We start from the raw sequence: 22,696 nt of genomic DNA, 5'->3' as shown, positions 1-22,696 counted from the left end.
GGTTTTTTATTCTTTCTCTGTGTCCTGGTTTTTGATGATGTTAGGATAAGAACTTCTGTATAATTTCTCTGCCCCATCTCACCCCTGAGTTCATCCTCATCCAGAACTTCGTGAAAATGGTCCCTTTCAGCACCTGCACCCTTGAGCAGGACCTCTATGTCTTCCACCGGGCCGGCTTGCTCAAGTGAGTAGACACATGTTTGGCCACACAGCAATCCATGAAATTACAGAAGACAAGGGAACAAGGAGCTCCCTGCTATTTTAATAATTTATTTTAAAGATCATCTTTTATTAGAAGAGGGCTTGATTAAGTGATTTTAACTAATACATTTAGAGAAAGAATGGCACTTGAGAAGAGATTTGTCCTGTCAGATATTAAAACATAATAGAGCTCCACAACAATCAAGACAAGGCCACGTTCACTGATTCTGTAGGCAGAACAATGTAACACAAGAAACAGACCCAGTATAGTAGGAACTCAGTGTGCAGATTGAGCTTTGTATGTGAGTGTGTGTATATAATACATTCATGACAAAGTGTGTGTCACAACAGTGGGGAAAGGAAGGATTCTTCTGTAAATGGTGGGACAAAATGAAGATAGAAACTTTTTTGATACTCTATCATAAAATAGATTCTCAGGTGATTAAAGAGTTAAATGTAAATATTGAAAAATTTTTAAAAGAGTTAAATGTAAATATTAAAAAATTAGAAAATATATTTACAGTGCTAGGTTCTGTGCCAAGTTCTGGGAACACAATGGTGAACAACATACAGACATGGTCCCTGCCTTTTCAAGGCTTATGGACACACATTGTGTAAAACTGTAACTGTGATGGGAGTAACCAGTGCTGGACATGTGGTACTGAGCATGGAACATTGGGAGAGTTGGCCCAGCCAGATGAAGCTTTCCTGAGAAAGTAATATGGAGTGCTGGATTAGGAAAGCGAGTAAAGACTGACCCCTATCACGTCTCAGAATGAGAAAGTTCTTTTTAAAACATGAAAGAAAAAAATATAAGGTTTCTTATACTATACCAAGTTTTTTGAACCACCTGATTTAATTAAAATGTAACTGACCAACAGAAGAATGTTTTAAACAAATATGGCAGACAAAAGGTAGGTATATTTAATATATAAAGAGCTTTAATGAATCAATAAGAAAATCATTTAATTCCTAAATAGAACAATTAATAAAAGGCATGACCAGACTGTACAGGAAAAAAAATCCAAAAATCAGTGTATATTTAATATCTTCTATCTTATTTTTACAAAATATTCTGAGGCTCATCAAACCGCACACTTGAAATGAGGGCCTTTTATTGTATGTAAATTAGACCTCAATAAAGTTGACGCACAATCTTCTGACGAGAGGTTTGGTGGAGGAGCGTCAGAGAGCTCGCTCTGTAAGTGCTGTGTTAACCATTTGAGTGAAACTTTGAGAAACATCCTAGATGTTCACTTCATAATTAGGTACTGGTTAAATGAATTTTAGCAAATTCATTTAGTACATTATGATGAAGATTTGAGGAAATAAAACCAGATTTCTGTATCCTATGTGGAAAGATATCTAGGATGGTGAGAAAAACAGTCAAACAACAATAGTACAAGTACTAATACTAATGATAATTAACATGTATTGAGGATTTGTAGTGTGCCAGGCGCTTTCTTAATAATCACTTTCCATGTATCAACACTCACAGTGACCTAATTAGTTAGGTATCATTATTCTCATTTCACAGGTAAGAAGACTGAGACATAGAGAGGTTGAGTAACTAGTCTACAGTCCACACAGCAGAAAGTGGCAGAACTGAAATTGGAACCTAGGCTTTTAGCTTACGGAGCCAACTCATGACCACCCTACATACTGTTTCTTTCCATGGTGTGGTTGGTGTAATCCCATCTGATTGTTGTAAAGTGTTCATAGGTAGCAGTCAGCACTATTGCTAAACTGTTGTATCAGAGTGACCCCTAAACACACTTGAGCCAGTTCCGTCTCTGTCCTGCAGTAGTCCAGACATGAGCACGTGGTCTAAGGAGACTATCAGCTTTTTTCCCATGAAATTGTCCAGGAACTGAAGTTCCTTCTCTTATTGCTCCTCCACTCCATAGAGCAAGGGTCTTTACCTAACATATCCAGAGAGAAGCATGAGGTCTGTGAATCTGGATGGGAAGGAAAACGACATCTTTATTCCACTAACCTGTAAGTGAAGTTTAGTGTGTCCTTCCATTGTGACTGGAGCTAGCAGGTCTCATAGTGTTAGCAGAAACCACGACTTTGTAGCCAGTGGAAGTGACAGATATTTTCATTCATGTTTTTGTTGTTGCAGATGTCTCAAAAATATCACATATATTTACCCTACTTTGAAATTTCAGTGATTTTATTCTCAACCAGAATTTGTTATTTAATGCATTAACAAAGAGGCACAGGCATTACTGTAACACATTTTTAAAAACATTTTGCTAACTGTGTTTCAAGATAATTTGTAATCCTCTGTGTTTTATTTTATGAATGTAGAAACATTTGTCTGGGAAGGAGTTCACAGCATCACCAGAGGGTTAAAGGGCTCTGTGGCATGCAAGAGTTTCAGACCCATGGCCAGAGTGGACTTTTCCTCCTTGTGCTCAGAGCTAGCTCCAAGCGCCATAGCCACATTGCAGCCCACAGGGAAGGGTGGAACGAGAAGTGGAGGAGGGGAAGCACTTTCCTCTCAGGGACATGAATCACCTCTGTTCATATTGTGTGCTAAGGAACTTGGTCTCATGGCCCTACTTAGCTGCAAGGGAGCCTGCAAGATACGTTGCTGGCAGGTTGGGCATGTGCCCAGTAGGAAACTCAGTTGATTCCTTAATTAAAAAGAAGAGGAAAAAGGATACTATGCGAACATTATATCTAGTTTTTATCTTGTGTATGTATAGAAGTTCTAAAAAGGTACATAGGATTTCATTAACCTTATATGCCTCTGGGAAACAGGACTGGGAATTGTAGGTGAAGATGGTGACTTTTTGCATTACATCTATCTGTTATGTTTGATTTTTTTTGTTTTAATTAATAAACTTTTTTTTTTTAGACAGCATCTCATTCTCTTGCCCAGGCTGGAGTGCAGTGGCACTATCATGGCTCACTGGAGCCTCAACCTCCCAAGCTCAGGTGATCCTCCCATCTCAGCCTCCCAAGTAGCCAGGACCACAGACCTGTGCCACAACACCTGGCTGAGTTTTGTATTTTTTGTGGAGATGGGGTTTCATCATGTTCCCCGGGCTTATCTTGAACTCTCCTGGGCTCAAGCAGTTCACCCACCTTGGCCTCCCAGTGTTGCAATTACAGGCATGAGCCACCACACCTGGCCAGTAAACTTTTTTTGAAAAGAGTAGTTTTAGGTTTACAGCAAAATTGAGCAGAAAGTGCAGAGAGTTCTCACAAGTCCCTTCTCCACCACCATACACAGACTCTTGCATCATGAACATCCGGCACTAGTTTGGCACATTTGTTGTAATCGATGAACCACCACTGACGTATCATTATCAACCAATGTCCATAGTTTACATTAGGGTTCACTGTTGGTGTTGTACATCCTATGGCTTTGGACAAATGTGTAATGACATGTATCCACTGTTATGATAGCACACAGAATAGTTTTCCTCTCCTAAACATCCTCTGTGCTCTGTCTGTTCATCCCTCATTTCCCACAACACTGTCAACCACTGGTCTTTTTACTGTCTCCAGAATTTTACGTTTTACAGAATGTCATAAAGTTGGAATCTTGTTAGTAGCCTTTTCAGATTGGCTTTTTTCACTGATTAATATGTTTTTAAGGTTCCTCCATGTCTTTTCATGACTGGCTAGCTTATTTCTTTGTAGCCCTGGATAATATTCCGTTGTCTGGATGTTCCACAATGTGTCTACCCATTTATCTACTTGAAAAACCTCATGTTGCTTTCAAGTTTGAGCAGTTATGAATAAAGCTGCTATAAACATTCATGTGTAGGTTTTTATGTGGGTGTAAGTTTTCAACTTTTAGATGACTACCAAAGAGTGCAATTGCTGGATCCTATGACCAGAATATGCTTAGTTTTACAAGAAACTGTCAAACTATCTGACAGAGTGGCTGAGCCATTTTGCATTCCCACCAGCAGTGAATGAGTTCCCGCTGCTGCACACCCTTGCCAGCATTTGGTGTCATCAGTGTTTTGGATTTTGGCCATTCTAATCAGTATGTTAGTGGTACCTCGCTGTTTTAATGACATGTGGTGTTGAGCATGTCTTATATGCTTATTTGCCAACTGTGTGTCTTCTTTGGTGAGGTGTCTGTTTAGGTCTTTTGCCTATTTTTAAATGGGTTATTTCTGTTTGAATTTTTAAAAATCAGTGGGTGTGCAGTACTTCTGTGACGGAAAAATGTAGTTAATTTTTTCTACACTGAGATTTTATATTGTATTATGATTCAAGTAGAATTTTAAAAAATGTACTTTATACTCTGCATTCTTAAATGCATTGGTGACTTTTTTTCTTGGAGTTTTCACTCTGAATAAATCCAGTTGAATAAAGGCACTGGAGATGGAGAGCAATGAGATGATACGGATCTAGGAAGGGGTCATTGGTCTGGCTGTAGTAGCGGCCTTGTTCTTAGTAGCTTTAATTACATAATTTACATTCATATTCTTTTCTTACACACTCTTTTACTATGTCCATGCATTACTTTTCTTAAAAATAAAATCTCAATCTTTTAAATGATGAGACTTTCCACACTTGTCCGGGAATTAGTTTGGTTGCAGTGGAGCCCTGGCTTTTCTTTGTAACCTTTTTCAGTGCCAGCTTCTTTTTCTTGAATGACTTGCATTTAAAATTGGAGCTCCTGATGTATACCTGGGTTCTTTTCTGATTAAAGACTGAGAAGCGGAACTAGTTTTTGTGTCTTTCACAAGTCATGTGTTGTCGCAGTTGCCACCTGAGCCCTCATCAGGAACCCTCCTTCACAGCCTCCTCCAGTTTGTCGCCAGCACACCTGCCAGCCCACACCAGGTTCCCTGCCTGTGTGCTCCTGTAGCTTCTCCAAGTGCCATGGTTGTGCCCATTGCCTTTTTCCATTCAAGAAGCTATGCACGGTCCCATAGGGGAAGGCATCCCTCAAAACCCACACGCTTATCACCGTTAGGGGTGAACATGGCAGTGGGCAGTTGTTTTCTACAGAAAGCATAGATCTCCTCTTTAATTCTTTAAACCATATTCTAAGCATAAAAAGCTTTTTAGTGAAACTACACATTTAATGTTAAAAATGGTAGCTTTGCCTGTCAATATTGCTCAGTTCCTATAGGGAGTACAACATCGCTCTTCCCTTTGCTCTCTTAAAGTCCACACTCCTGCACCCTCTCCAGGCAGCTGATCTGATGGTGGCTGCAGGAGTGGAGGAGAGAAAGGACGGCAGCCAACCTGAAGAGGCTCCTACAGAAATGAGAAGGAAGAGCAACCCCCACCCTTACACCCCAGCAGTGTTTGTATTTTTTTAAAAAAAATGAGTTTACTAACAAATGAATTTGATGGAATTTCATATCACACAAAATGAAGTTTGGAAATGTGAGAGTGGGGGAGACCTTAAAGAAGACTTCCCATCACCTTTCTGGGTTCTTGGCATCAGTTACCCCGAGGTGGCAGTGCCTGCACAGGGCCATCCCCTTCTGTCCCCGCGTCCCCATGGCATTGTCTTTAAGTGCCGAGGTGTTTCCAGCCAGTCCCCTGCACCTGCGTGTCAGCCAGGAGTGCAAGAGGAGCTCAGGTGCAGCAGCCAGGGTCCTTTGTAAGTCAGGGCACTATCCAGTGATGCTCAGTGACATGCACCCTTTGTATCTGTGAGGACTCACACCTGGCTTTTAGAAAGTGAGACTTTATAAGAACTTGTTTGTCCCTTAAAGAAGGCCATCAGGGTGGGCTGGGCATACGGCCATCATGGACCGTGGCATATTCTTCCTTCTTGCTCCTTAGCACCTGGCTTCCCTTCTCAAGGTTACCTCATTTTACTCAAGGACAGTTCTTTCTTCATATGCTCTTCAGTTCCACTGCAGGTGTGGTCCAGGGATCGGCAGCAGCAGCATCTGCTGAGACTTTGCTAAAATGCAGAATCCCAGGCCCTGCCCCAGGTTTTCTGAATCTGTGTTGCTAACAAGTGCACCAGTTGACTTTCATGCACATTAAAAGTTTGAGAAGCACTGTAGGGGCTTCTGTTCGTTTGTTTGTTGTTTTTTGAGATGGAGTCTCACTCTGTCGCCCAGGCTGGAGTGCAATGTGTGATCTTGGCTCATTGCAAGCTCTGCCTCCCGGGTTTCATGCCATTCTCCTGCCTCAGCCTCCTGAGTAGCTGGGACTACAGGCACCGGCCACAATGCCCAGCTAATTTTTATTTTATTTTTTATTTTTAGTAGAGACGGAGTTTCACCGTGTTAGCCAGGATGGTCTCAATCTCCTGACCTCCTGATCAACCCACCTTGGCCTCCCAAAGTGCTGGGATTACAGGCATGAGCCACTGTGCCCGGCCAGGGCTTCTGCTTTTTTAATGAATACATCATCTGGTAGAAAAGAATTGTGATTTATTACAAAAGAAACTATCATCAGAGTGAGCAGACAACCTACAGAATACGAGAAAATTTTTGCAATCTGTTCATCTGACAAAGGTCTAACATCCACAGTCTACAAGAAACTTAAACAAATTTCCAAGAAAATAACAACCCCATTAAAAAGTGGGCAAAGGACCATGAACAGACACTTCTCAAAAGAAGACATTCATGCAGCCAACAAACGTGAAAAAAAGCTCAAAATCAAGCTCAAAATCACTGATCATTAGAGAAATGCAAATCAAAACCACAAAGAGCTAGCATATCATGCCAGTCAGAATGGCGATTATTAAAAAGTCAAGAAACAACAGATGCCGGCAAGACTATGGAGAAATAGGAACACTTTTACACTGTTGGTAGGAATGTAAGTTAGTTCAACCATTGTGGAAGAAAGTGTGCTGATTCCTCAGAAACCTAGAACTAGAGATACCATTTGACCCAGCAATCCCATTTCTGGTATATACCCAAAGGAATATAAATCATTCTATTTTGAAGATACATGCACGCATATGTTCACTGCAGCACCATTCATAATTGCAAAGACACGAAATTAACCCAAATGCCTGTCACTGATAGACTGGATAAAGAAAATGTGGTACCATAGAATACTATGATACCATGGAATACTATGCAGCCATAAAAAAGAAACAAGACTACTACGTCCTTTGCAGGGACATGGATGCAGGTGGAAGCCATTATTCTCAGCAAACTAACACAGAAACAGAAAACCAAACACCACATGTTCTCACTTATAAGTGGGAGCTGAATGATGAGTACACATGAACACATGTGGGGGCCGGGAGGAACAACACACATTGGAGCCTATCAGTGGGGGTCCGAGGGGAGGAAGAGCATCAGGATAAGTAGCTAATGCTTGCTGGGCTTAATACCTAGGTGATGGGTTGACAGGTGCAACAAACCACCATGGCACACTATGTAACATATGTTTGTCCTGCACATGTATCCTGGAACTTAAAATAGAATTAAATTAATTTTTTAAAAAAGAATTGTGATTATCTGTCTTCCAAATACAGATTTTCTATAAAACATATAAGCCATACCTACTTTACTTTTTATTCTTTTATTTTATATTTATTTCTTTTTCTAGACAATTTTAGAAGTTTAAAGGCCACACCTACTTTAAACCTTTTATGATCTAGTAATTTTTTGGTACTGTTGAGTTACTAAGTTTCTTCTATATATAAATATAACCTTTTGGTTAGATTTGTAAGAATATGTGGACTCTAAGTGTTTTACATATTTTTTTCTATTTATATCATAATGCTTTAATTTCTCTTGCTTGTTTCTAGTTCCTGGCCCTTCTTTTTTCATACACACTTTCCACCTGTGTTTTTTTAAAACCATTTTTTGCATTTCAAAATGTACATTAACGATGAGAATGCTTTCAGTTGGAAAGAAAAACCAACTCAGAATGGCTTCTGCTTTAGGACATGTACTGGCTCACATAAGCAGGATGTCTGGAGATAGGCAGGGCTTTAGGATTTGTATCTCCAGGGCCTTGGTTTATTTCCTTTCTTCCACCCTCCCTCCATCCTGAAATTGACGTCTATCACATTGACAAAATGGCCACTGGGTTCTGGGGTGCAGGAGGAGAGTACTGGCTGATGTCTGTTTTCCTTCTCAGAGACCCCAGCAAACCCCCTCATTCATCCAGTAAAATCCACAGCACTGACTGCAAACGTGTGCCAGTCCTATTCCAGGTGCTGGGGAAACAGAAATGATGCAAACAGATAGAAATTCTTGCCCACACCGGGGGCATTCTAGATAGTGGAGAAAGATGTAAAGGAAAGAGATCCAAATGCACAGTATGTAGGCACTGAGGGCGAACATGAAGAGTATAGCAGGTGCGGAGAGGGGATCGGAAGCGCTGAGTGGGAGAGAGGCTGCCATTTTGCCTAGGGTGACAGGAAGGGTGGCCATGAGTAAAGACCTGAAGGAGGTGAGGAGGAGCCACTTGGGCATGGTGAGGGCTCAGGTCCTCTACACCTACTCTTTAAAAATGTATCATGTTCTTCTATTTTTTGCTTCACTTCTCTTGACATTTGGGATGAATTGTTTCTGCTCTTAAGTTTGGTTACTTTAAATTTCATGACCTCATGTTCTGGTCCTCCACCTAATTTTGTTCTTCTTCCCTTGGGAAATTATATTTGTGTCTGTCATCTGCCCTCTGGCTGTGCTGGTGAGCACTGGGACAAATTACTCATTCAGTCGTTAGTGATGGCTACCTCTTCTGTCAACACATTCCACACCCAGGTTCCCTCTCCTTTTGTTTAGTGACTGCAGGCCTTTGAGATGAGAACATTTCCTAATGTTTATGTTAACTTGCACTTTAATTGTGAATAAATTAAATGCTTTCTTTATGATACATTTTCTTCATATATTAACCTCTAGGACATTTCCAAACTTAATACGGCGTGAGTGTGTGCTACAGATGATGATTCCTTTTCTATTTCAGCTGCTTGCTCATTCTTGACCTACCCACTGGCTTTTCTGTCCTCTTGTTTATTCATTAGTGGAGAACACATTCAGGTGAATTGGTCACCCACTCCATCTTGCCACCCTTTCACATGATGCTTTTCTGAAATTTGACATTTTAAATGTGGGGAAACGTTTCAGATGTATTTGGCTAACCAATATTTATTGTGCTAGGAATAATTTTTTGTAAATAAATATTTACTGCTGAGTTAGATCATACAGCCATCAACTTGGCTCGGTAAATAAAATGCATTTAGCTAGTTGTCCTTTAAGCAATTACTCCCCTCACCATTTCTGTCTTCTTTGCTTTTCTGTGGGTGACTCACACAGAAAGTTACCATTGTACCTATTTCAGGCCCGTGTTATTGTGGAGAGTGTTTTAACATCATCAGTCCTTGGCCCCTTCTGCTTTTAATCAGCCACCTTGAACAGAACCCAATAGAAACCTCATTTTTAATTTTGTGGGTTTTGTTTATTTATTTTTGATTTAAACTGAAATACTAATGACTATCAAATTGTTTCATGATTCTATTACAACGATCACTTCTTTGGAATTTAGAAAGACTCAAATCACTTTTTGTCCTCCCTGTCATTTCATTTTTATTTACTGGTATTAAAAAGTTGCCCTATTTTCTGCAATACATAAAGGGCATCCAGATAGGAAGAGAGGAAGTCAAACTATTCCTGTTTGCAGATGACATGATCCCGTATCTTGAAAATCTCATAGTCTCTGCCCCAAAGCTCCTTAAGCTGAGAAACAACTTCAGCAAAGTCTCAGGGTACAAAATCAATGTGCAAAAATCACTGATATTCCTATACACCAACCACAGTCAAGCCTAGAGTCAAATCAAGAGCGCAATCCTATTCACAATTGCCAAAAAATAAATAAATAATAATATACCTAGGAATACACCTAACCAATGACAGATGAAAGATCTCTACAAGGAGAACTACAAAACACTGCTCAAAGAAATCAGAGATGACACAAACAAATGGAAAAACGTTCCATGCTAATGGATAGAAAGAATCAATATCATTAAAATGACCATGCTGCCCAAAGCAATTTATAGATTCAATACTATTCCTATTAAACTACCACTGACATTTTTCACAGAACTAGAAAAAACTATTTTAATATTCATATGGACCCGAAAAAGAGCCGGAATAGCCAAGGCAATCCAAAGCAAAAAGAACAAAGCTGGAGGCATCACCCTACCTGACTTCAAACTATACTGCAGGGCTACAGTAACCAAAACAGCATGGTACTGGTACAAAAGCAGACACATAGACCAATGGAAGAGAATAGAGAACCCAGAAATAATCTTCAACTATCTAATCTTCAACAAACCTGACAAAAGCAATGGGGAAAGGATTCTCTATTCAATAAATGGTGATGGGATAACTGGGTAGCCATATGAAGAAGACTGAAACTGGACACCTTACACCATATGCAAAAATTAACTCAAGGATTAAAGACTTAAATGTAAAACACAAAACTATAAAAACCCCGGAAGACAACCTAGGCAGTACCATTCTGGACATAGGAATGGGCAAAGATTTCATGATGAAGACGCCAAAAGCAATTGCAACAAAAGAAAAACTTGACACATAGTATCTAATTAAAATGCTTCTGCACAGCAAAGGAAACCATCCACAGAGTGAACAGACAACCTATAGAATGGAAGGAAATTTTTGCAAACTATGCATCTGACAAAAGTCTAGTATCCAGCATCTATAAGGAACTTAAACAAATTTACAAGGAAAAAATAACCCCATTAAAAACTGGGCACCTGTAGTCCCAGCTACTCAGGAGGCTGAGGCAGGAGAATGGCGTGAACCCATGAAGTGGAGCTTGCAGTTAGCCGAGATCATGCCACTGCACTCTACCCTTGGCAACAGAGTGAGACTGTGTCTCAAAAAAAAAAAAAAAAAAAAAGATACTGGGCAAAGGACATGAATAGACCCTTTTCAAGAGAATACATACATGCAGCCAACAATCGTACGAAGAAAAGCTCAACCTCACTGATCATTAGAGAAATGCAGATCAAAACCACAAAGAGATACCATCTCACACCAGTCAAAATGACCATTACAAAAAAGTCAAAAAATAACAGATGGCAAGGTTGCAGAGAAACAGGAATGTTTATACTCTGTTTGTGGGAGTGTAAATTAGTTCAACCATTGTGGAAGACAGTGTGATGACTCCTCAAAGACCTAAAAACAGAAATAACATTCCACCCAGCAGTCCCACTACTGAGTATATATCCAAAGGAATATAGATCATTCTAAGGACACATACACACACATGTTCATTGCAGCACTATTCCCAATAGCAAAGACATGGAATCAATCTAAATGCCCATCAATGGTAAAGTGGATAAAGAAAATGTGGTACATATACACCATGGAATACTATGCAGCCATAAAAAAGAATGAGATCTTGTCCTTTGCAGGAACATGGATGGAGCTGGAGTCCATTATCCTTAGCATACTAATGCAGGAAGAGAAAACCAAATACCACACATTCTCACTTATAAGTGGGGGCTAAATAATGAGAACACATGGACACCTAGAGGGGAACAACAGACACACTGGGGCAAATCAGAGGGTGGAGGGTGGGAGGAGGGAGAGGATCAGGAAACCTAATTAATGGGTACTAGGCTTAATACCTGGGTGATAAATAATCTCTACAACAAACCCCCATGACACAAGTTTACCTATATAACCAACCTTCACATGTACCCCTGAACTTCAAGTAAAAGTTATATGTATATATATATACAACTTTTATGTGTGTGTGTGTGTGTATATATATATATACACACATTTATGTGTATACATTTATGTGCATATATATATATAATATATATACACACACGCATAACCTTGTAAGTGTCTAAAACAATTCATCCACTCAATTTGGTATTGAAAAGTTGTGTTAAATCTTTTTCCTTCCACTTTCATGTATGATATTCTACTTTATCGTGTGTGTGATCTGATTAAATACTAAAAACTCTGATCCTTGAGGTCAAAGTCAGCCAAAAACAGGGAGAAGCAAACCTCTTGTGAAGCAGGTGACCCAGACTGCAAGACTCTCAGGACTCAAGAAGGGGCCAGTGGGCGGGGCTTCATCACTTCTTCACGGAGAGGTGTCATTTCCTGAGGACTAACAGGTTAGAGCATTTAAGTACATCAGAGAGAGAAAGCATAAGAGAGAGGTGACCTGGAGAGGTAAAGCCTTGGGAAGCCCTCCAGATACCTTGCTTTTTCTGTGGATAGAAGAAGCCATGTGGATGGGTAATGAAAAACATAGCTAATCTCCCTCACTGATTCAGGGTGGCTTTAGAACCATACTTGCACCCTAGGGAAAAGAACGCTAAACTCTTCTGGTTACTTGAGTACACATTTGCTTCTGGGAAGGTCAGGCAAGGTATGTGGAACAGATAGAGGGAGGTGGGAGTGTTCTCCTTCCTGGCTATAGGCCATGGGACTGAAAGAAGGGAGCCACCATAATAGCTAAAATGAAAGAATGACTAAAATGAGAGAAGCAACTTCCTATTTGAAACTTGCAGAGAGATGAAAATAGGGCCACGTTTAGGTGCATCCAATGAGCCACCATCTTCTGAGGTCCTGCCAGGCCTAAGTCAGTACATAATCATTGAAGCAGACTTTGTTTTATTGGATATTTATTTAGCAGATTTAAAGTTCATTCCACAGAAGGTCTTGGTATCATTTTATAGACCCTCAATGAATAAAGCTTTATGATTTATCTGAGAATAGGGCAAGAAATAAAGATAGCTGCTTGATAATTTGACAACAGTATTCTGTTGGTATAGATGACATGATATATATATATATATTTGAGATCCATGTCATTTTAATTAAGGATTCTAATGAGTGTTTTTTGTTGAGAATAAAATAGTATGCATCCTGACAACTTTGTCTTGAAGTCATTGTATTTTTCAAGGTGCTTTCTCTAGCAAAAACACAGATGAATGTCTCCATAACAATTGGTCTGCTTCTAACCTCATGTGCCTTATTTAAAACTTTAAAGAATTTCAGAATTATTTCTCAAAATATGGTCTGGAGTCAATAGCAGTTCAGCTCCACGAGAGCAGAAATTGTGGATTGTCTGTTTCCCTGATGTATCCCCAGCACCCAGAACACACAGGGCACACAGCAGATGTTTAATAAATATTTGTGATGGAGTGAATGAATAATTCTTAATGAATCCATGTTAATCCTTGATTTTAAGGAAATATGTCTTAAGAGTTTATTTCTTACATTTATTCATTTTTCACTTTTTCCTGCCAATTGCTGTGTAGAAGCAACTAGAAGCAATTAAAAGCAATTTACTTTGTAAAGGAAATACCCATGTAGCAACAAGTATGTGTCCCGTTTTTGTTTGTTTTTTTGTTTTTTGCTATGAGAATGCTTTATTAGGCAAAACCACATACTATGAAAATGCTTTAAAATGCAACAGGTGGAGATGTGAAGACACAAAGAACAAGTGCATAGTGACACACGGCTATCAGAACACACTAAGTAAAGAATCCACACCTCTTCCTCCCTTTACCCAGAAAACAAAGGAGCTACACCACCTCCTCCTCAGGTCTCCCACATCTCATTCTAGTTAAAGCAAAAACAAACAGGCTGCTATTCTCAGCACCCACTGTAGGAGGAATAGTGTATATACAGCCACCTTGCCTCAGAGCCTGCCAAAAAAAGGTCACATGTGGAATAAGACCTACATTCGGAATTTTTTTTTTTTTTTTTTTAGATAGAGTCTCACTCTTTTGCCCAGGCTGGAGTGCAGTGGTATGATTTCGACTCACTGCAACCTCTGCCTCCTGGGTTCTGGGTTCAAGTGATTCTGGTGCCTTGGCCAACCAAGTAGCTGGGATTATAGGCGTGAGCCACCATGCACAGCTATTTTGTATTTTTAGTAGAGATGGAGTTTCACCATGTTGGCTGGGCTGGTCTTGAACTCCTGGTCTCAAGTGATCCTCCTGCCTTGGCCTCCCAAAGTGCTGGGATTACAGATGGGAGCCACCTCACCCAGCCAGCCTACATTCTGCTTTTTGAGCTGAATAAAAACCTTTTGGGAGATAGTTCTCAGAGGCAAATACAGACAGAGAGAGCAGCCCCATCCAGTAGCAATACACTCTGAGCCACATGTGTAATTTTAGATTTTTGAATAGCCACACTAATTTAAAAATCAAAAAGTAGGTGAAATTAATTGTAACATTTCTTATTTAACCCATTATATCCAAAATATTATTGTTTCAGCATATAATCAATATTTAAAAAGCACGAATGAGATACTTTATATTACTTTTTTGTACCAAGTCCACAATTCAGTGAATATTTTATTCTTACAGCACATCTCAGTTCTGAGTACCACATTTCAAGTGTACGGGCTCTTGTACTGGACAGTGTCATTTTAGAGGAGGGCACAAACATACTGCCATTGCCTGTTCCTCCCCCTGAAATTCTAGGAACAAAGGAAAGCTCTGAAATATTCCTCTTTGGTGAATATGAATAGCAGAGATGAATGCAAAATGGTTGTGACCCCTAATCACCAGTAGATTTCCATGGACAGACTGTTGAAACAATGTTTGCAGTTTTGTGCTCCTTTGCAGGAAGATAGCCCCATGTCCCACTGAACATTTATTGGGCACCACTGTAGGCTACAAAAAGCCCTGGCCTTTTGGAGTGGACCATGATATGGTCTGAGCTTCAAGCCTTACTGGGGGAAGATGTCCACTTACTCTCACTTTCCAGTCTAGTATCCAACAACACTCTTTATAACTCAGTTATAGTATTTATTATATGTAAAAAAAAGAAAAAAAAACAAAAAGACATGTAAAAAGCATGGAGAAGCTCTCTGGCTATCTCCATGCAAGCTTCATGATTAGTTCACTTAACAGCTATTTATTGAGCATCTACCATGTGCCAGGCATTGCTCTAGCCATGAGGTGGCAGCAGTGAGCAAATAGACCAACACTCCCATCTTTGTCAAGTTTTATTCTAGTGGAAGGAGACAAACAGTGAAAAAAAAAAATAAAGAGAAAGTAGGAAGTGCTGTGGAGAAAAATAGAAAAGGGAATGAGGTTGGAAAGTCAGGGTCCAAATTTTAAATAGGGTTTCAGGGTCATTGAGAGGGTGAAGTTTCAGCAAAGACTCAAATGTTGAAGTGATGGAACAGGCTCATAGATTTGCTGGAGGAGAGTTACAGATAGGAACTTCTGATGAGGTAACCTCTGATGAGGTAGGAACTTCCTCAGGGAAGAACTTCTGATGAGGCAGGAACTTCTGATGAGGTAGGAACTTTCTCAGGTAGGGAATTCTGATGAGGTAGGACCTTCTGTTGAGGTAGGACTTCTGATGAGGTAAGAACTTCTAATGAAGTAGGACCTTCTGTTGAGGTAGGAACTTCTGATGAGGTAAGAACTTCTAATGAAGTAGGACCTTCTGATGAGGTAGGAACTTCCTCAAGTAGGAACTTCTGATGAGGGACTATGTCTGGCATGTTTGAGGAACAGCACGGTGGCCTGTGCCACAGAGCAGGGAAACCAAGAAGCCAACTGTTTGGAGATGAGTCAGAGCAAGCAGCAATCCCAGAGGGAGGGCACAGGGAAGGAGGCTGTGGTCGTGAGGAGTCAGGGAGGGGGCTGTCAGCCAGTGTAGAACTTTGGCTTTTACTGGGAGTGCAAGCTTATGCTCGTCAGTGTAGCAAAATTATGGTAATTATTAGATTCCCTGCTGAATCGTGTTTGTTTAATGAAGCTCATATATTATAATCTTATGTATCTTACTTTATTCATTTAAAAACATTCTGAGAGGGGCCATACACATAAAAGAGGGTAAGAACACCTCTATTGCTGGGAATTTGAGTATAAGAGTTTTGTGATCTGACTTAACATTTGATAAGCATTGCTCTGGCAAATTGGTGGAGGATGGCTTGTCAGGGACAATGGCAGAAATGTGGAGAGACACTAGGATGTTGTTCCAACAACCGAGGAGAGAGGTGGTGGAGACTGGACTAGCATTGGAGGTCTTGAGAAGTCGTTCCATTCTTAGATGCATTTTGAAAGTAGAGTCAGCCCAAAGTGAGGCTGAAAGAGAGGTGTGCAAGAAAACAGATGAAGCCAAAGGTCTGAGCCTGAACCACTGGAAGGATGGAGTTGTCGTTACCTAAGACAGGAAAGACAGCTGGCTGGAGGGCTTTGGAATGGAAACAGTGAGACAACTCTTAGATGGCCGTGTCTTTTTCATTTGGGGGATATAGCGTACTTTAGCTGAAGTTTGTCCAGATCTTCCACAGTATCTTAAATGTGTTGTCTGACACCAGTTTCTGAGAGAGCTCTACCGTATTAAACTCTACCAATATGATGGTAAATTTCAAACTCTTCTCATAACCCTGTCCATTTTTACTTCAGTATCCTGGAGCTTTATTGTTAGACACCTATAGATACGGTATTGTTATGTCTTCCTAGTGAACTTTTATGATCAAACAAAGACCTTTTTCTCATGATTTTTGCCTTAAGATCTGGTTTATCTGATATTTATATAGCTATGCCAGCTTATTTTTTTTTGCTATTAGTTGCCATTCCCTTTTCCTTTCAATTATTTTGGCATTATATATATATTTTTGTAACAGCTTTATTGAGATGTAATTCACATGCCGTACAGTTTACCCACTTCAAATGTACAATTCAGTGGTTGGTAGTAGAGTTACAGCATTGTGCAGTTACCACCTCTATCTGGTTCTAAAACATTTGTATCACCCAAAGGACACCCGGTACCTATCAAGCTGTCACTCCCATTCTCTTCTTCCCTCAGCCCCCAACAATCACTAACCAACTTTCTATCACTGTAAATTTGCCTGTTCTGGACATTTCATATAAATGGAATTACACAACACGTGCCTTTTTGTATATGGTTTCTCTCACTTCACACAATGTTTTAAAGTTCATGCATGTTGGCGTATGCGTCAGTACTTTATTTTCTTTTATGGCTGAATAGTTTTCTGTTGTATGTATAAACCATACTCTGATTATCCATTCATCAGTTGGTGGGCATTTGGGTTGTTTTCTCTTGGGCTATTGTGAATAATGCTGCTATGAACGTTCATGTACAGGTTTTGTGTGGATATATGTTTTTAATTCGCTTGAGTGTTTGTCTAGTGCTTTTGTGGTCTTGTTTGTTACATTTCCATCTTTAATCCACTGAACTAGATTTTGGTGTAAGGTGGTCATATAACAAAGTTCTTACCTTTCACTTAAAATTGCCCATAAACATTATTAACATGGAGTTGTTCATCTTTTTATTAGTTAATTATAGATATAGATATTGTTCTTCGCAAATAGGATACTTTGTTCATAATATGGAAGCATGTATTAAAATTTAAGCACAGATGTTCCCTACAGTTGACAGTCAAATAGATTAGGATATTTTATTGTATCAGCACAAGGAGGAATGGAATTGTCCCATTGAGTAATAATACCCTAGTAACTGCAGAGAATTCAAAGCAAGGCCAGCTACATAATGTACAGGACCCACTGCAAGATGAAAATGTGAGGCTCTGGCCTCGTGTGGAGCAATCAGTCTCTCCTTCCCATGAGCTCCAACCCATGGCAAACAGGCATCCAACCAAGGGCTTGCACCCTCTGCACCAGGATGCACTGAACCCCTGGGTGGAGGATGGGTAGGAGGTGCACACTGAGTTGCTAGCCGAACATGCCATGGCACTGCCTGCCCAGAGTGGGGACAGCCACCCCCTTGGTCTGACCAGAGACTCCATGTGTCATGTACCTGACTCATGAGCCTCTCTATACCCTTGTCCAGGAACCCCACTGGGTGTTGGCTGAACACGGGCTTCCCCCAACCAATGCAACCAGTGTCACCTTTGACAGAAGGAGAAGGCAGCTGTCATGAGGCAGGAATGGGGAGGCTCTCTAGGGCCCAGGGTGCCAGGGGCAGGGAACAGGTGGGAGAAAAGCATCGTGGAGAGACCGTGGGGTACACACGTGAGCCGAGGCTCCAAGGCCCCTAACATGCTCCATTGTGTCACTTAACTTCACTTAAAAACATGAAGTGAAAGATTAAATTATTAAGAATTTTTGAACCGTGGCCTCAGAGCAATAAACTGTGAGTGTGAGGCTCTACAAAGCACACAGCATTGTGTGGGTCCCACACCCGTGAAGCCAGCCCTGGTGCAGTGTGACTTCTTCCTAACATAATTTAAAAAAGGATTTTGACTCTGTTTATGAAATAAATCATAGTGCTATTGTAAACTAAATATTTAAAGTGTCTCTGTGTTGTCTTTGGTTAATGGCATTATCAGTGATATTTACCTTATTCTTCACACGTTTTTGTGTTTCAGGTTTTCTATAATGAAATGAGTTACTTTTACAATTACTCAAACCCCAATGTTATATAAACATACTTTACTGGATATTATTTTATATAAGTGTGATATGTTACAATTCTGTCTCCATTTGTGGGGGAATACATATTTAGTACTTTAACTTAAAAATATATTCCTCTCCTTACCCAGGTCCATTCATATAAGATTTGCCACTTTCTTGGATACTCCTGGTGTGGAAAATCTTGTCCGCACCCTCATGCTGAATAAAAGCATATTGGAGGACTTAGACCGTTACAACAAGGCTCGCAAAGACCCTGTAAGTACGTGATATGACCAGACCTCAGGATATGGGACCATTGTGATGACCCATGTAGATTCAGCCCTGAAACTTCCTTGGATCTGAGTTGGAAAATCATATGGCAGGGGGCAGTGGAGATAGAGTTAGAAGATGGGAGCAGAAGAGGAAACCATGGAGACTGGGACTTAAGGAAGTGCGACCATTCTCAGTGGGGATCCCCCAGAGGGATCAGACACCCAAAATCCTTCTCATGAAGATAGAAAATTTGGACTTGATCCAAACAATCATATCAAAATGAGATAGATCCTATTTTTGGGGATAGGTAGATACAGTATGACCGTGGTTAGGGAAGGGTAGCTTAGGAATCCATGGGTATCTGGTGCCCACCTCAGCAGCACTGGGTACCAGATTGAGGGTAGTGGGACCCTATTTGAGCCTATTGAATGATGAGTCTGACCAGACCCTTTTGTTGAGCTGGCTGCATCCCCCAGGATTACATGGTCTGGGAAAGATCCTGCATGATAAGTGTTGGGTTCTCTTTCTAGTGTAGTAATGCATGTATGTGCTATGGCAAAAGTCAGGCTTATGGCAGTCTATAAATTAATACTGCTATCTTAAGGGCCATGCCAGTTAATCTAACTACACATGGAAAGATGCAGATAGTTAAAGAATATTGTGCATAGTCACTTTTTTGATACATTTTATTTTGAACAAAATTTATTGAGGTATAACCAATAAACAGTGTGGTGGATTTCACAATTTGCATACACCATGTAACAAGCACACTTTAAGAAACAGACTAACCACAGCCTGCCGGAAGTTCCCCGATGCCTCTACTCAGGCCTTTCCCTAAGTTAATACCACCTCGCTTCTAAGATCAGAGATTGGCTATGCCTATTTTTGAACTCTGCATAAATGGAATCATACCACTTGTTTTCTGATATCAAGTTTCTTTTGCTCAGCAATATGTTTGTAAGAGTCATTCATATTATAGCATGAAGTATTTTATGGCATGAATATACCACCATTTATGTCTTCATTCTACTGTTGAGGTCATTTGGGGAGTTCCAGTTATTCATTCTTTTGGAAAAAAACCTTTTAGTTAATTTTTAAGTCATCAGAAGGAAGACAGCAAACACCTAAACATAATGGTGTATATACAAATGTTCACTATTTACGAAGGCATCGGAGTAAACTAAAATACAACTTCCCTTCAGCACATGGTATTTGCTTTGGTTTGTCTTGGACTCTTTGTTTCTTCATTTTTTGCTCCTTCCCTCCTGGCCCTCTAAGTGGTATGAGGTCAAGCCCTGGTTCTCAAAGTGTGGCCTAAAGAATCTTGGGGGCCTCTGAAACATGGATTTTCTGGGAGTCTGCAAGGTAAAAACTGTTTTATTCATTTTTCACTGTGTTGAGATCTGTACTTACGATGCAAAAGCAATAGCAATGGTGGGTGAAGCCAGTGCCACCTCAGAGTAGGTCACAGAAGTGGCAGCAAATGTCCTAGTGGTCCTGGTGTTCTTCACCCAGTAACTACCGAAAGAGCAAACCACAGTGGAATATCCCTGCAAAGCCATCAGAATGACTGAAACAAAAAACAGTGATGCCACTAGTTGCTAAATGCTGGCGAGGATGTGGGGAAACTGGATCTCTAGTGTTGCTGGTGGGAATGTAGAACGGTGTGGCCACTCTGGAAAATATTTTGGCTGTTTAATTTTTAATTTTTATTTTTATTTATTTGTTTATTTTGAGACAGAGTCTCGCTCTCGTCACCCAGGCTGGAGTGCAATGGCGCGATCTTGGCTCACTGCAACCTCTGCTTCCCGGGTTCAAGTGATTCTCCTGCCTCAGCCTCATGAGTAGCTGGGATTACAGGTGCCCGCCTGTAGTTTTTGTATTTTTAGTAGAGACGGGGTTTCACCACATTGGCCAGGTTGGTCTCGAACTCCTGGTGTCAAGTGATCTGCCTGCCTCAGCCTCCCAAAGTGCTGGGATTACAGGTGTGAGCCACCGTGCCCAACCTTGGCTGTTTATTTAAAAACTAAAACTCCAACTATCTTATGGTGTAACAATTGCACTTGTGGGCATTTGATCCAGAGAAACGAAGACTTTACACTAATGTTCATAGCAGCTATTGTCAGCCCAGATATCCTTCAACAGATGAATGGTTAAACACACTGTGGAACATCATGCCATGGAATACTACTAAGCAATGAAAGAAATGAACTCTTGATACATGTATCGGCTTGGATAAATCTCCAGAGAATTATACTGAGTGAGGAAAAAGCTAACCCCTACAGGTTATATCCTCTAGAGTTCCATTTATATGACACTTTGAAGTGATAATATTTTAGAAATGGAGAACAGGTTATTTGATGCCAGAGGTTAAGGATGTGGGGAGGATGGGGACAGAGGGGACAACTCAAGGGATTTTGTGGTATTAGAATTCTTCAATATTCTGACTACAGTGGTGGATACATAAACCTATAGAGGTGATGAAATCATGTGAAACTTCATACACCACACACACACACACACACACACACACACACATGCACAATTGTAACAGTGTTGGTTTCCTGCTTGTAGTATTATACTATGGTTATGCAAAATGTTATCATTAGGGGATACTGAACAACGTGTATAAGAAATTTCTGTTTTATTTCTTACACTGCATGTAAATCTACAAGTATGTCAATTAAAGAAAAAGGAAAGGAAAAGCTGGTTTCACTATGGAATATCCTTGATGAAGCAGTAAAATTATTAACTTTATTAAGTCTCAACCCTGAGGCCGGGTGTGCTGACTCACGCCTGCAATCCTAGCACTTTGGGAGCCCGAGGTGTGTGGATTCTTTGAGGCCAGGAGTTCAAGACCACCCTGGGCAACGTGGTGTAACCTCGTCTCTACTGAAAATACAAAAGTTAGCTGAGCGACTGTAGTCCCAGTTGCTTGGGAGGCTGAGGCACAAGAATTGCTTGAACCCCGGAGGCAGAGTCTGCAGTGAGCCAAGATCATGCCATTGCACTCGAGCCTGGGCAACAAGAGCAAAACTCCATCTCAAAACTGATAATAATAATAACAATAATAAATAATAATATCTCATGGGGTTGGTGTGAGGATCCAGTGGACATAGGGAGGGTGTTTAACTTACTACCTGACCCAAAGTAGGTGTTGATAGATGCTTGTTCTGTTGTTGTTGTTGTTATGTGAACGTGGTTAAGACCCACTGTTGCCTGCTTACAGAAATATTCATAGCCATACTTTTAAGGGTCTTAAAATATATGCTTATCTTTTCAGGATGGAACACTGCTGCAGGCATTTGTAGCTGAAGTTGCGGAACAAATAGTTGGTATTGCAGTGATCAGAAATGAAATGGTAAATTGTGAAGTGGATATTAATTTCTTTGATTGTGCCTTGCTATATCATGAATTAGCCCAAATGCCCCTTTTGGAGTTGTACTTTTACTTATTTAATGTGAATGCTTCCTTTTTCTGATGGATACCATCATCATCTGCCTCTGTCCCACTTGGAGAACTTGCAATTCTCCATTTTTTTGCAGTTCACAATATTTAATATATTACAAAGACTACATGAAAACATTCTCACCCTAAAAACTCAGATAACTTTCCACCACCTATACACATATTGATATATTCCATTACTCTCCCCGAAGTATTACTACTGTAGTGATGCATTTATCCTTTCCAGCATTCTTCTTTGCACTTGTTACATATATCATATATGTGTGTGTATGTCAAATGGAAATGTCATTTTATATTTTCCCAGTGCACAGCCAGCTATTTCAAAGCATTTATTACTGAATAGTCCATTCTTTCCCTTTTGATTTTAAAATGCTGCTTTTACGTTTATTAAATTTCTATATGCCTATGTCGATTTTTAAACTCTCCTTTTCCATGGATTTATCT

At 40.2% G+C, this 22,696-nt stretch overlaps 1 protein-coding gene across 2 annotated transcripts in view; it reads left to right on the top strand.

The window, feature by feature from the left end:
- The window catches only part of CFAP61 (cilia and flagella associated protein 61), a 290,588-nt gene that overhangs the window by 105,196 nt on the left and 162,696 nt on the right, over positions 1-22,696 (top strand). For both annotated transcript variants that reach the window (NM_001193937.3, XM_028827214.2), the window contains 3 exon segments: positions 45-184; positions 18,661-18,787; positions 22,068-22,145. In NM_001193937.3, the coding sequence (NP_001180866.1) occupies positions 45-184; positions 18,661-18,787; positions 22,068-22,145 (345 nt within the window).

This window comes from Macaca mulatta, chromosome 10 (genome assembly GCF_049350105.2).
Source record: "Macaca mulatta isolate MMU2019108-1 chromosome 10, T2T-MMU8v2.0, whole genome shotgun sequence".
Taxonomy (NCBI): Eukaryota; Metazoa; Chordata; class Mammalia; order Primates; family Cercopithecidae; genus Macaca; species Macaca mulatta.
This window is presented reverse-complemented; position numbering and strand designations above follow the sequence as displayed.